Source organism: Polypterus senegalus, chromosome 1 (assembly GCF_016835505.1).
Source record: "Polypterus senegalus isolate Bchr_013 chromosome 1, ASM1683550v1, whole genome shotgun sequence".
NCBI lineage: Eukaryota > Metazoa > Chordata > Cladistia > Polypteriformes > Polypteridae > Polypterus > Polypterus senegalus.
The window spans coordinates 90,004,675-90,020,162 of NC_053154.1; the positions used below are offsets into that span (position 1 = coordinate 90,004,675).

Genomic DNA, 15,488 nt, shown 5'->3' on the forward strand with positions numbered 1-15,488 from the left:
TCTGCTTCAGCTACATAACTTGGTAGTTTGTCCCTGATTCCCATAACACTTTGAGTAAAGAAGTGCATCCTGGTTTCAGTCCTAAATGCACTTGCCCTTAACTTCCAATAGTGTCTTCACAAATGTGATTTGCTACCTAGTTGAAAGAATTGGCCAGATCTACTTTATCAATGCCTTGGAGAATCTGGAAGACCTGGTTTTGGTCCCTACATAGTCTCCCCTGCTCAAGAATACACAGGTTTAATTCTCTGAGCCTGTCAGAGTACGACATGTCCTTAAGTCATGGGATGCAGCGGTCTTTTAAAAATGGTATAGACTTGTTGGATTACATGAAAAAAAAGATTATACACAGTGTAGGATACAATTAATACAATGGGGTATCAATGTCAGTCAATCATTCATTGTCCAACCCGCTATATCCAAACGCAGGGTAACAGGGGTCCGCTGGAGCCAAACCCAGCCAGCACAGGGGGCAAGGCAGGAATAAACCCCGGGCAGGGCACTAGCCCACCGCAGGGTGTCAATGTCCCATAGTGAAAATTATAAAAGGATCAGCTATATCCTGAAAAAAACATCATGTGTACACCTACCACAGTTTAAATATGTTACATTTTAAAATACCACTGTATACATTTACTTATTTGGCTGACACCTTTACCCAAGATTACTTACAACATTTATGATACAAATGGTTACATTTCTTTCATTTTGGTTTTCCAGTTGGAGCACAGGCAGGTCAAGTGATTTGCTGAGGTTCACACAGTGTCAGGAGCAAGACTGGAACAGACCAGCTCAGCATTTGAAGTCTAAAGCCTTAACCACTACACCACACTGTCTCCTATTTAGACTCTACCATTCTGGTGAATATCATTCTTTAGGTCAAATTGTAAAATGGTATTGTTTGTCCCATTTTTTCTTGTGGTGTTTGCTTCTATCATTGGAGGTTCAAACAGAAAGTAAACTCACAAACAACCAAAAACAAAGATCTACTCACATACTGGTCATTACAATGTCCATCCACACACCCAGTTTCATATCTTTCAATTACAGTATTGGGGGAGATGTATGAAGCCGCCCCTCACCATGCAAACTTACAGTGACAACCACAACAATCTACTTAAACATCTTATGAACGTGGAGGAAGCCGGACCACCCAGAGAAAATCCACATGAACTAATGGAGTAAATGGAAACTCTATAAAGAAAGCAGCATTGCCAGGGGCCTACAGAGTGTTTAGTGCTGTGACACTGTAATGCCACAGGCCTACATCAATATAACAGATTTTGTAACAGCAGTGAAGACTTTGTTTAATGCAATTTTAAAAATTAGTCATTTAAAACATGTCTGCTTAGGAATACAGAACTTTTACTATGTATACCACACTGTTTTAACATAACAATATGGCTGTGATTGTACCTCCAAAAATCATTATAGTTTTCTATTATAATTTAAATAGCAAAAATGAAATATCCATCCATCTATCCATTATCTAACCCACTATATCCTAACTACAGGGTCATGAGGGTGTACTGGAGCCAATCCCAGCCAACACAGGGTGCAAAGCAGGAAACAAACCCCGGGGGCGCCAGCCCACTGCAGAAAATCAAATATGTTGGTAGTAATTTTAAAAATATAAAAAATGTAAATCAGAAATAATATAAATGAAAAAATAAAATATATTAAAACATCCTGGACTTTAACAAATACAATTCTGGTCAGTGTCCTACTTGGGCTAAAGAGGGCATTCGTCTGGGAACAGCACTTACCACATTTAGTAGTTGAGCAGCAGGAGTTGTTAGCCATTGGCTCACTTTTGGCAACTTGGCCTTCCTTATCACAGGAGACTGCCAGCAATTTCGGACACACGAGGGGTTTACACTGAACACTTAAGGACTCCTTATCACAGAAACACTGATGGCAGTTGCTCTGCCATATCTCATTGGGCTGCAAGAAAAGAACAGAGCAGATCAAGGGTCTGTCGGGGTGTGTAAGGCACACAAGTGGTGAAGATAGCGGATATGAAGGAAGGAAAGCTGACAGGATGATGAAAGGCAATGACAATTACAGATGGCTGTAAAGTTTGCAAACCAAGATAAAGGATTAAATGGGAACAGCCCCTTTCAAGAATTTACCTCCCTGTGAATTCAAGACTTCTTCTTAAACACTTAAGAATTCACACACAGGTCAATTTGAGGTTGTGCAAGAAGTTTTACCAACTTCCACCCTTGAAATTTAGTTCTGTAAGATCCATCCATCCATTTTCCAACCCACTGAATCCGAATACAGGGTCACAGGGGTCTGCTGGAGCCAGTCCCAGCCAACAAAGGGCACAAGGCAGGAACCAATCCTGGGCAGGGTGCCAACCCACCACAGGGCACACACAAAGGCCAATTTAGAATCGCCAATCCACCTAACCTGCATGTCTTTGGATTGTGGGAGGAAACCAACGCAGACACGGGGAGAACATGCAAACTCCACGCAGGGAGGACCCGGGAAGCAAACCCAGGTCTCCTAACTGCGAGGCAGCAGCGCTACCAATGCACCACGAGGCCGCCCAGTTCTGTAAGATTGTAAAAGAAAATTAAATTGGCACCCTAAGCAAGAAATCAAACCATGTCATATATCCTTCTTACAGTATGTTAACATGTCCGGAATTTAAAAGGATATTTCTTTGTGCAATTTCAGGAAAAAAAGGGTCAGCTACATCCAAGCGTCAATAACAGTAAAATCACTGGGTTGGTAACTGCTTTTGTTGTGCTTGTCAAATTCAGTGCTGCTATGTAGCATCAATAAAGGCCACCAGTTCAAAAGAGTTAACCTCAGGTCATTCTGCTCAAGGAAGTGTGTTAGGGGGGTCGAGTGTCCATCTTGCAGTGCTATACTCGTTCTCACAGATCAAAGCGGCAAAAGAAGTTCAATCATCTTATCTAACTGATTTTCTTTTAAGAGACAAAAGTTAAATTACATTTTTTCAGATGTCTAATTATTTGAACTAGGTTATTTAAATAAAATGTTAAAGTTTCATTTCGCAGTTATTAAAAAAGGTAAATAATTAAGATATTTAGATTCTATCGTTTCTGATTCTTGCGTATTTCTGCTGTTGCTGTGGGAAGCTGACTGCCGCAGTGGTTAGCAGTGTTACCTTAAACATTCAGTGTCCTGGGTACAAATTTGGGCCCTGGCTGGTATCTAGGTAGAGATTGTAAGTTTTTTCCTGTGTCTGTGAACTCCGTTTTTCCTCCCAATTCTCAAACATGTGCAGATTACTGACTCTAATTTAGCCTCTATGCATCAGCTGGCTTAGTAGGGTGAAACCAGCTTTACATGACATTGTGGAAAAGCAGGGGGCAGTAAAAGGCAAAAGACCACGTCAATGTAATTAATGCACAAGACAAAGAGTGACACAGAAGCCTTGGTGGTGTGATAAGAAGATGAAGAGATGAATAGAGTCCCAGCACAGGTAAGAGTAAAGAGCAGGAGGTCCAGTATTCACCAAGGGTAAGTATTGTGCCTAGATGAGAAAAAGGAGCTTGGACTTTATAGGAAAGTCAGGAAAAATGACCTGGTGAAGGCAAGAAAAGGTCAAAAACAGGGTGGAGGTCATTAACTGAAAAAGTAATGGAATGTCGGAGCTAAAGCAGATACCAAAAAATCTAATTCAAAGTCAAACACTAAATTATGCTTCTGCCAGATTTTGTTCCCTGGTTTAAGTATATTTTCTTTTTTATTTCTGTTGTTTTTGAATGATTATATTTTGTTTGTTTTTTGGTTATTATGTTGTTTTTGTTAACATGACTATGTCTATACATTATTTAGTATTAATGAATTGTGTATTGTCTGCCTGTGTTTCTTGTTTTCTGTGGTAGAAGCCCAAGAAGTCATGGCCGTCATTGTGTCACAGCTGAGGGACCGGCCTCAGCCTTTATATTTCAGGCTGGGGAGTCACTCCCTCAGACGTTCATTTTGACAGTTGTGGAGTGCATTTTGTGTTTTTGGATTGTTATGATTACTGTGAATTCTTGCTTTGTTTTTGGACTCTGTATAATGGGCTGAACTTGTTCGCATTGGGTTGCCTTTTTAGGCCAACCCTTTGTCTTTTTTGCCTTATTTTGCCATTTCTTCTTCTTTTTTATGTAATAAATCCTTTGAATTTTATTAACTGTTTTGTTTTGTTTAGTTCATTTAAACCAGGGGTTTATGATCATCCTATTCATTAAATGGCATTTTTCAGTATTTACATTATTTTGAACTTTTAAAAGCCTGAATTACATTTTGGGCCTGTGAAGACCTTGGAGCCTTTCTTTTGAGTTTGTTGCCCGGCTGTCTGGGGTGTTCTGACTGGTGAAGTTCTTTTCAGGCTTTTGTACATTTCGAGGTTTATCCCGAATTTGACAATTTTGCTTTTCAGTATCACTACAAAAATTAAGCACAAGCAAAAGATTGTTATCCCAAAACATGCAGACATGTGCTGCCTTCCTTTATTGGTTGGAGCTGCAGATGCAATAGAACATGTGACACCTCTGATTATGTGACATGTAATGGCCATGGCAATAAACAATATGGTAAAGTTCATAAATCCGAAAATAACAAAATGGTAGTGCTGGTGAACATTCTAAATGGCATTGTGCTAAAAACAAAATAATGAATAAAATGAAAAAATAACAGTAAAGAATACTTTAAAAAGGCAAAAGAATCATGCCAACTGATTAACTTAGAGAAGTTAGGTGAAACATTCACAGATGGAGGCACCTCACACATGTACCTCTGTTTCCCAGGAAAGAGAAAGAAGGCAGCTTGGCATCTGCTTTGGGGATACAGCCACACTGAAGGCTATTACAAAGTCATTTGAAGCCACTAGAAGGAGCCCAAACCTGCTGCTCTTTTACCCAAAGAAGGGACGCTCTTGACCCTGAAGCTTGTCTGGAAGTGACCCTGGGGAGCAGGTTATATCTGCCACAGACCAGAGGCTCAAAGAATATTGAATATGGTGGTGAGTCTGGGATGAAGGCTCATTGTGGGATGAAAAAAAATGATGTTGGAGGAAATCGAGAGAGATAGAGCAAAGGCCTGCATTATTGTTTCAAGTAAACATGCTATTTTAATTCATTTAAGACTTCTTGATATTATTATGGTTGAAAAGAAATTCCAGAAGAACAACACAATGACTCCTCTTGTAATTCCAATGATTAAGACACATTGTTACAAAACATAACATCAAGTAGTCTCTTAAATATTCTATAGAATCATCTTTTTTAGTTTAACAAAGCTTACACAGACTTTCTGAAGACAATCATTTTGGTTTTATGTAATGTTAATGTTAGTTTAATCTGTCTTCTTAAACTATTATTTCATTGTGTTTTTTATTAGGTAGTACTTATGCGATTGAGCTTCCTTTTTCCAAATAAAGATTCATTACTTTAATAAATAAATTGCTCTCATTTTGCTACTTTTGTTGGTTTAAGGAAAAAGGCAACTGAAATACACTTACCTTTTTTGGCATTCCATCTGGGCCAACACAGTCTGTTAGGGAAATAAAGCAGAGAGCACTTGAGTTTTCTTTCTGCATTTCTGGCATGGTCTTAAGGTACTCATTACATCTTAAGATAAATGTTTATTTAAAATCAGTTTTAACTTGTTTCTTTGGAGATGTTAGTTAATGGCAAGGAAAGATCAATGACACACAGATCTCTTTCCAGACCTCTCCAAAAGGGAATCAGTAATTATCACAGACCAACAAATGCTTGGATGATATTCAGTGCTGGACGAGGGAAAAGTACTTGCAATTAAATAATAACAAAACAGAACCCAATATTCTGGGTACTTCATGCCAGATAAAAAAAAATCTGGTTACACTCATATTGCTGTAAATGGCCAGATGATTCCACTATCCTCTTTAGTTACAAACCTAGGTGTTACCTTTGACCCCACTCTTACTTTTCAATTGCCATATTGACTCTGTGCCTAACGCATCTTTGTATCACCGCAGGTGCATATCCAAAGTTAGATCCTCTCTGTCCTGCTAGAAAGCTAGTCCATGCTTTTAATTCATCCTGTTTGGAATACTTCAACTCTCTGTCTGTTGGACTATACAGACGATTCAGACATTACTGTACATCAGCGTTTCTCAACCTTTAAGTATTTGCGACCCGAGATTTCATAACAGTTTTAATCACGCCCCCCCCTAACATTTTTTTGAAATGTAGATGCATATTTTATTATACCTACTTAACTTTTATCGACATTTATCTAACTCTATATTTATTGTTCTAGTATCAGAATGTAGTTTAAGTTAATTTGTTGTGGTTTCAACAGATTTTTTTTTTCATATTTTCTTGTTTTGATCCTTGTTTTCTTTTTTTCACATCTTCGCACCCCCGTTTTTGTTACTTTGTGCCCCCCCTAGTGGGGCCTGCCCCACAGTTTGAGAACCACTGCTGTACATTCAAAATAGCAATGCATGTATATCCTCTTTTAAAACCTCTGCTTTCATCTTTACAACAGTTGCCAATATAAGATTCTGCTTCCTGTTAAAAGTGTCTTATTGCCACTGCAGCCAAATATCTTCAGGGCCTACTTACTCCTTCCACTTCTGCTGTCTCTCCAATCTACATCCTCTAATTTTCTGGCTGTTCTGAAGATAAAGTTGCCTAAAATGGGTGATCACAGGACCAATGAAAAGGTGGGGGGTAAAGATTCCCCAGTTCCATGATTCCATGGGGCCCAGGTAGGGCCCAAATATATTATTACTTATTTCAATAAAATTTCTATTTTTTTTTTAGAGAACACATCACATACTCGTGTTTTGATTCTGGGCAGACTCAAAGAGCTGATCAGTTGGGAGACAAAGCCAGAGAGGTGAGATTGCGTTGGTTTGGACATGTGCAAAGGAGAGAGGCTGGGTATACCAGGAGAAAGATGTTAAGGATGGAGCTGCCAGGTAAAAGGAAAATAGGTAGGCCTAAGAGGAGGTTTAAGGATGTGGTGAGAGAGGACATGCAGGTGATGGGTGTAATGGAGCAAGGCTCAGAGGACAGGAAGATATGGAAAAAGATGATCCAATGTGGTGACCCCTAACGGGAGCAGCCGAAAGAAGATCACAGCTACAGTGTTTTCCAACATTTGCATCACTGTCAGAATATTTTGCACATTACCAGTAAATGAGACCCAGTTTATTAGCAAGAATTGAAAAAGTGTTAAGATCTAAAATGTGCCAAAATAGTCTCAGTAGTCTGGCTACTTTGGCTACTGAAACAATGTTAGCCAGACAGCTGGTTTTTGATGACATTATTCAAATGTTCACTAGCACAAAATCTCTGTTAAAGGAGAAGTACAGTTATTTATGATATAGTGAAGAAACTAATAATTTTTTGTAAAAAATAAATATTAACATGCAATTTCAATTAAACTGTTACTATTATATTACTCTATATGTATTTTTGTGTGTAACTTTACATTCAATTGTTCTAATTGCTAATTTTTTATGTAAAATAAAGGAAATATTATTAAGCAATATTCAATTAACCTGAAAGGAACAATGTTATTATTATGTTATTAAAGTATGTTTGTGTGTAATTTTGAGTTTGATTCTTCTAGTCTGATACTGTTTATTAAATCTTTTGATAGTAATAATACATGAAAGTATAAAAATTATTTATTTGTTTATTTATTTTGCGGGCACAGAAAAAATCCATTCCCCGAGCCTAGTGTTGGCTCTTGACACCCTTCTACTTCTTGGGCGTTTTTCTATGGAAAAAATGTCCAGACATCGCCTTTACTGGCTGTTTCAATTGTTCTTGTTCACATATAAGAGCATTACCAACATTGGTTCATACAAAGCTAAATCCTTCATAATCTGAGCTTGGTAATTTTAAGTCATTTTTTTTCTTCACAAATGTGGCAAACAGTTAGGAGATTGATTGGTGTCATCCCTGAGCCTCCAATTTGCTTCGTAGGTGGACAGCCTCATTTTGTAGGTTGGTTTCTTACTGTTTGTGAAAATGTTTTTCATTGCTAGTCATTGTGACCTGTGACATCATTTCACTTTCCCTATAAAAGATGATTGAGCCCACATCAATTTGTTGAAACTTTGGATTAAAGATCTAAAAGCCAAAAATACAAGTAATAGTGTGGGAAATTATCGCTATTTAGTTTTACAAAATTGTTTTAGCTATGGATTGTTGCTGAGTGCAATTTTGATTTTGACGTTTGGTTCTCCTGTTTAATCTGTTCAGAATCCTGTGCACCCAGCAACTTTTCTTTTGCTTTGCCCATCTGAAAATCTTTATTAGCCTTTTGGTTCTTACGTTATGCCAAAGGTGATTTCACAACAAATGCATTAATTGGTCATAAAAGCTTGCATTATTGACCAAAACATTATTTACAAATAAAAAATACATCTTCCTTGGCAACTCACAATGACAGTTGATGGATTCCTCAAAAATTATCCAACAAGAACTGTAAACAGATTATATATACTTTAAAGCCAAGAAATGTTCCTGAGTACTGATTCATGTTTTAAGAAGTGTACATGTACATACTTTTTATAAAAATAATTTTTTTTTTAGACTTTATCATCTTGCTACCCACTACACTTCCTTCCCCTTGAACTTTGACTTCAAAAATGTAAAACATATCCCTTAGATACAGCAAAGAAATTTGTAAACATTTACCACAAGATGAGACACAAATGTCTGATTGTGAGTTGAAAAGAGTCTTTCCCTCAGGGCAAAAGCAGCCTTCGTAAACATTGGAGTCTTTGATATCTTTTTTGGCAAAGTCCTCATTGTACCTGTTGTGAAGAGAGAAGAAAACTTAATATTAGATCTAGATAGATAGATAGATAGATAGATAGATAGATAGATAGATAGATAGATAGATAGATAGATAGATAGATAGATAGATAGATAGATAGCATGTTTTTCTATTTGATCTTTCAGAGAAATACCTAAGATAAACACCCTCAAATGAAGCTTTTCATTACTTTGCTTTGTGATTTCTAGTTTCCTGAGATGGTTGAATGGCGGAGACAAGCAGCATTCATAAACAGTTGTGACAGGTTGCACAGCTTGCAGGGAAGTACAGAGGTACATGGTTATTAAGACAACATGTGAAATGGAAAGTTGTCCACAATGGTAGTTGGATAGTTCCTATAAATACCTGTGCGTATGCATACATGGGCTATGGCACTGCACATATAAATAGTTCTGAGATGAATAACATGGAGGAGATGGTAAACACAAACATTTCCAATCTACAAGGATACAATAAAGAGCACCTTAAAACCATTTAACAGGCCTAGTTATCACAAAGGAAGTTCTCACATTGGGCAGCCTGGGTTGCTTTGGTGCAGAAAAATCTGAAATCACCAGTAAGGTCCCCAGGAACTTTTAATGGACTGGGATTGTTTTGTAACATCTTTGTCCCTAGAAATGATTCTGGAGATAGCCCTGTTTTGGCACTAAAATGTCAGAATTCGACTGGCTTTGGGTGGAAGGTATAGAAAACACATGGGTGGCAGAAGAGCTGTTTTTGGTTTTACTTTAAAATGGGTAAAAGGTGTGACAAACCCCAAGAAATGGACAGTAAGGAAAATGACCTACAGACAAAGTTTGTTTTTTTTTTGCTCTTTTTTGTTTTTTATGTTGCTATTTGGTGATTACTTAATCACTTATTCACCCGTTATGTTTGGTTAATAATTCAATATCTTTTGATATGGCAGACAATTCTCAAACGTGCAAGTAGAACAACTATAAAACCACTGTATTTACCTATAGTTACAGGTGAATTCAATGGCTGGTCCGCAGGCTTTATATTCTTTTTCTTTGGGACAGTTGTATGCTGCAGAGAAAAAACAGTGGAAAGTCAAGATAGTTTCATACATAACTTTTATGAACAATGTGAAATAAGGTAATCAACCCTACTTCATTGCAAGGATCTGATTATCTAACAGAGAGAATATCGATCATAAAGTAAGCAGAGAGACTCACCGCATTTTCCATTAGTATGGTTCCTCCAGTCAACGCAGACTCCGAGATCAGCACACATAGCTGCATAGTTCTGCAAACTACTGCATTCTGGGTTCACTTTATTCATCTGGCATGAATCCACCACACAAGCTGCATAGTAAGGCTCCGAAGGTAGCAGACTGTGACACTCTGCAAAGATACTGAGGACACAACATGAGATTGTGAGCTTCTCCAGTAAAATTTACTTTTAAGGTTTTCTGAGAAGAGGGGCTTTGTATCTTCCCTTTACAGCTCTGCACAGAAAACAATTCAAACAGAAATCTCCATCAAAAGCAGGGCTTAATGTTTGTTAGTACCAAAGACCAATAACTTAATTAAAATCTGTCCAATGATTTGAGAATAATATATGCTACAGTACTCAGATTTCCATATGGATTTCACATTAAAGTGAATGTTGTCCCTCTATTGATATGGTATTTAGAAATGTAGGTTTGTGCGTTAATGCCTTCTGCAGCAGGCTAAAGATTATATCCAACTTTCATGGACTCTGTAATTAATTAAAAAAATCGATGTATGGATATCTGTAAGAAGATCATTTTGATTGCTCCGTCTGTATCATTTTGTTAGTATTTTATAGTAACATACAGTATATCCCACTCTTCATTCATATATTGTCAAGTGGAAATATCTGTGCGTTATGATTTATACCATATGAATCAGTGTAACATTCATTGCTATAGTCAAAATTGTTAATCTCAGACCACATCAAACCATCATTTCTCAGCAATCCAAATTATTCCTTTCACTATAAATAAAGCACATATTTACTTTGTTATGTTCTTTATGCTGATCACATTAATTTAGATTTTTGCTACTTATTGCTTTAACTTTTTCAGTATTGTCAGTGAGATAAACTAATGTTTAACTATATTCCTTATTTACCTGCTCAGAACCTGTACCAAAATATTTAGGTAATGAAATCCCACAAACTCTCTAAGAGGAACCTTCCACAGTATAATTTTACAGTTTGTGTTACAGACAACAAATGTCTAAATTCTTTAACTCTCTTCATACATTGTATTGATTTTCTATATTTAATGTGATCCTTTATTTCTTTTTACTTTTCCTTTCCACATTGTATCAGACTGAGTGGCAAATGATAAACTCCACATTTGCAAAAGAAATGCAATTTATGCTATATGTGTGCTCCTTTGTCTTGGGCATGGTTATGATTTGGCTCAACACTGTGAATGTATCCTAATAACTACTACAACTATATATGGCTCTGTAATGTTATAATATATACAAAGTCTGCTTGGAAATTGTAAAATATAATTTGGCTTTAAACTTTTGTTTTAACCAATATAATTTTAAAATTAGAAAAAAAAATATATTTTTTACACTTATTTTTTCACAAGGGCTTCAAAAGGTAATTCATAACATTTTTCACAGCATAAATACAGTTGTGTGACTTTAATTAACTATTACTTATCACGTACCTCTTTTATTTTTTATATTTGCCTTTCTGGGCTGATTGAGTTCCCTGGGAAAGAAAACTTCTATTTGACTACTATCAGAGTACATTGATAAGGAGGGTTCGACTAACTAGCATGATTAATTTCCTGTATACATCCATCCATTATCCAACCTGCTATATCCTAACTACAGGGTCTCGGGGGGTCTGCTGGAGCCAATGCCAGCCAATACAGGGTGCAAGGCAGAAAACAAACCCCAGGCAGTAATTTCCTGTATACAGTATCTGCCTAATAAGGTCTTAAGATATACACATTCATCCATTCATTTTCTAACCTGCTTGTCCACTTCAGGCAAGTGTATACTGCAGACTGGCGCCTCTATTCTGGAGTTCTTTAGCTATAGATCTTCAGAGCTCCGCCCTTTTACAATATGGTGAAGATTTGGATTGTGGGAGGGTTATCTGACTCAAATAATGCCAGGTACTGTCAAGTAAATTAGCTCCACCTACTTGGAGATACTCGGCTGCTAAGGCAACCATTGTTGAAAAATTGAAAAAATTGAAAATAATGTTCTATATATTTGTTTCAATTTTTTTTTATTTTCTTTATCATCGCATTTATTGTACAGTATATTACTTTACCAGAGAGTATATGTTGGTAATGGTTTAATATCACTCACTGGAAACTGTTAGTGTGAAGCAATTTTTTGTGGATATTCTATCAGCGTCTCTGGTTTTTCTTCCACCTCCCAATGACACGCTGATTTGTGTAGCTGGTTATATTGAATTGGTCTGGCCTGAATGAGTATGAGTGTATATGTGAGCGTGATGTTTGAAGGACTGGCACCTCTTCCAGAAATTGTTTCAGTTAATTTAAAAATAACTTGATTCAAAAATAACTTCCAGGATACATTGGATCACAGGACTTGATTAAGTTAGTATTTTCATGAGGCACACAATTTTCTTATTGTCTCATCATTATTTTTTTTTAGTAATGTTTGTTTTAGTTTACTGTAAATGTCATAATAATTACCAGAAAAACGTGGTAGCTGAAAATATTGTAACTAAGACAATGTCTACCCACCATTTTTTATTGCCTGCAGTCATGGTGCAATGGCAAGAAATAACCATCAACATGCTAATATAAAATGAATTTTAGAAAAACAGTTGTCATCACCAGGAATATTTAGCAGAGGATGACAGGAATAAAACAAGAACTGGGGCCTTTTATTTTTTATATTTTCTTATTTCTATGGTCTTCACAACTCAACATATGTATCTTAATACTAACATGTGATGACAACAACTTACCTGCTTGTAATTAGCTTGCAAAGTGGTGGTTTGCATACAGGATTTTTGGTTGGTTTGGTAGTCACTGGTGTAGTGTGAGACTCGGTGGATGAAGAGACAGGCAAAGTTGTTGAAACCAAAGATGAAGAACCTGTGTAATAAAAAAAGAAACAGGCTTGTTAAATACATGTTTGATGGGAATGTTTATCTCATATTAAGTCTTATGAAAGGTATACCTATTGAAGATGTAGAAGGAGTGGAAGAAGGCAAGCTTATTGAAACTGAGCTTGATAAAAGGGTAGAGGGACCAGACGAGGGCAAAGACGTCATGAATGAACTTGATGGAAGAGTAGGTTGGGAGGTTGGCTGAAGTACTGGAATACACGCTTTCTGATTAGGAGTTGTCCAGTGTTCAGCCATGTCAACACAAGAGGATTCTATTTTACCATTTGGTAGACGGCAATCATCATTTTGAAGATTAGTGCAAGTACCTGTAAAAATATAAACAGAATGGAGTTGAGCTGCTAAAGGTATACTAATATTCATTCTACGCCCTCTGAATATAGCCCTGGCCAGGAGCTAATGTAGGACATTAATATGAGTATCTGGGCAGCAACTGTTATCTAAAACTCCTTATACACTATTACAGTATGCGTATTACTGTATATACAGCAGATACTGTGTATATTACAAACACAGTATGTACTATGTGTGTATACTGTATATAGAGTGGACCCAAAAATTTGAGGAATTGTTAATAAAGAACTTTATTATAAAACTTTCTTTTAGTCACCATGAAAATGCTCCCATTAAAATAATGCACTAATACACCAGTAAACTAGTCTCAGGACTTCTTCCAATACCAATGTTTTTTTTCTTGAATTTCTAACACAGTAGCAAATCGTCTTCATCTCAGTATCAATTTTAATTTCGGGAACAAAAAACAATAAAGTACGAGATTAAAGTGGGAATTTCGAGTTTAAAGTCAACTTTTTAAAATTAATCTAAACACAGACCTGTTTTTTTCAGATGGTGGGCTGCGACTCACCTTTTCACATCGACATTGATACGTGACCATTTCTTTTTTATTTTGGGCACTGTACGTGCTTCTGTCACACTGTACCATTCCATCAATTTCCTTTTGTTGCTTATACCACTGCTTAAGCCAGAAAAGTACATTTTTCTTTGGCTACACTTCCTGAGCAGGACCTCCATTTCACATTTGCTGAAATTCTTCTTTCTTACATGTACTTTTACTATTGTCTTTTATCAAAACACTGAATGGAATGGGCTATTTATATGGATTTGCATATTCAAAAAGGCATACAGTAATCCCTCCTCGATCGCAGGGGTTGTGTTCCAGAACCCCTCGCAATAGGTGAAAATCCGCGAAGTACATACCATATGTTTGTATGGTTATTTTTATATATTTTAAGCCCTTAGAAACTCTTCCACACTGTTTATAAATATTCTCCGCACAGTTATACAGTAAACCCTTGTTTATCATGATTAATCCGCTCCAGACAGATAAATGAATTTCCATGAAGTAGGATTCTTTATTTATAAATCTAATATTTTCGCAGTTAGAGCATTGAAAATCCGTTTACAACCTTCTAAATATGTTTTTTAACATTATTGGAGCCCTCTAGACATGAAATAACACCCTTTAGTCAAAAGTTTAAACTGTGCTCCATGACAAGACAGAGATGACAGTCTTTCTCACAATTAAAAGAATGCAAACATATCTTCTTCTCTTCAGGAGCAGAAAATTTCAGAGAGAGCGAGTAAAGTAAACAATCAAAAATCAATAGGGCTGTTGGGCTTTTAAATATGCGAGCACCGCGATAAAGCGGCCACAAGGAAGGGATCAATGTGAAGGTAGTCTTTTCAGCATTTTTTTTCTTCTAAGCAAGCAGCCTCTGTGCAAACAACCCCTCTGCTCACACCCCCTCCGTCAGGAGCAGAGAATGTCAGATAGAGTGAGAGAGACAGAGAAAAGCAAACAATCAAAAATCAATATGGGCTGTTAGAGCTTTTAAATGTGCGAAGTACAGCGCGGGAAACATATCGTATATCATTGAGGAGTTTTATTTAATAAGTAATACGTGCTCTGATTGGGTAGCTTCTCAGCCATCGGCCAATAGCGTCCCTTCAATGAAATTAACTGGGCAAACAAACTGAGGAAGCATGTACCATAAATTAAAAGACCCATTGTCCGCAGAAATCCACGAACCAGCGAAAAATCCGTGATATATATTTAGATATGCTTACATTTCAAATCCGCGATGGAGTGAAGCCGCGAAAGTCGAAGCGCGATATAGCAAGAGATCACTGTAATTCTGGGTGGAGTCGGTGGTGGGGCTGTCATGTGTTATAATTCACATTGATTGGGATTTATGGGGAAAGTCCGTAAGACTTTGCTTAGAAATAGTTTTATGCATCTGAATTTTTTTGTGGATATACATATTTCTAGTTTTGCCTGTACGCCATATTTTAATATGAATTCTACACAAGGTATTATACATGAGGACCCTAGTCTTAAAATTAGATAAATCCAACCCCAGGTAACAACACACACCAGATTTTACTTAATATTAATTACTACACTAGTTAATAGATAAAACATAGTAAGGGCCATAAGTGAAAAAGTGGAGTGAGACTGAATAGCATGCCTTGCACTAACCATTGGCATCAACAACAATAAGAAATAGCTTTCTTTGTAACTTTATTTGTAGTTAATATATTTAAGGAATTTTACT

The 15,488-nt window shown here is 36.8% G+C and overlaps 1 protein-coding gene across 1 annotated transcript in view; it reads right to left on the reverse strand.

Annotated features, from left to right (window-relative positions):
• LOC120525804 (mucin-2-like) overlaps window positions 1-15,488 on the reverse strand; it is an 87,831-nt gene that overhangs the window by 13,347 nt on the left and 58,996 nt on the right. Inside the window, exons 34-40 of the mRNA XM_039748444.1 lie at window positions 12,966-13,220; window positions 12,751-12,880; window positions 9,987-10,165; window positions 9,768-9,837; window positions 8,670-8,788; window positions 5,489-5,520; window positions 1,767-1,944 (exon numbers count right to left, since the gene is read on the reverse strand). Coding sequence (XP_039604378.1) covers window positions 1,767-1,944; window positions 5,489-5,520; window positions 8,670-8,788; window positions 9,768-9,837; window positions 9,987-10,165; window positions 12,751-12,880; window positions 12,966-13,220 — 963 coding nt within the window. The remainder of the gene's footprint in view (window positions 1-1,766; window positions 1,945-5,488; window positions 5,521-8,669; window positions 8,789-9,767; window positions 9,838-9,986; window positions 10,166-12,750; window positions 12,881-12,965; window positions 13,221-15,488) is intronic.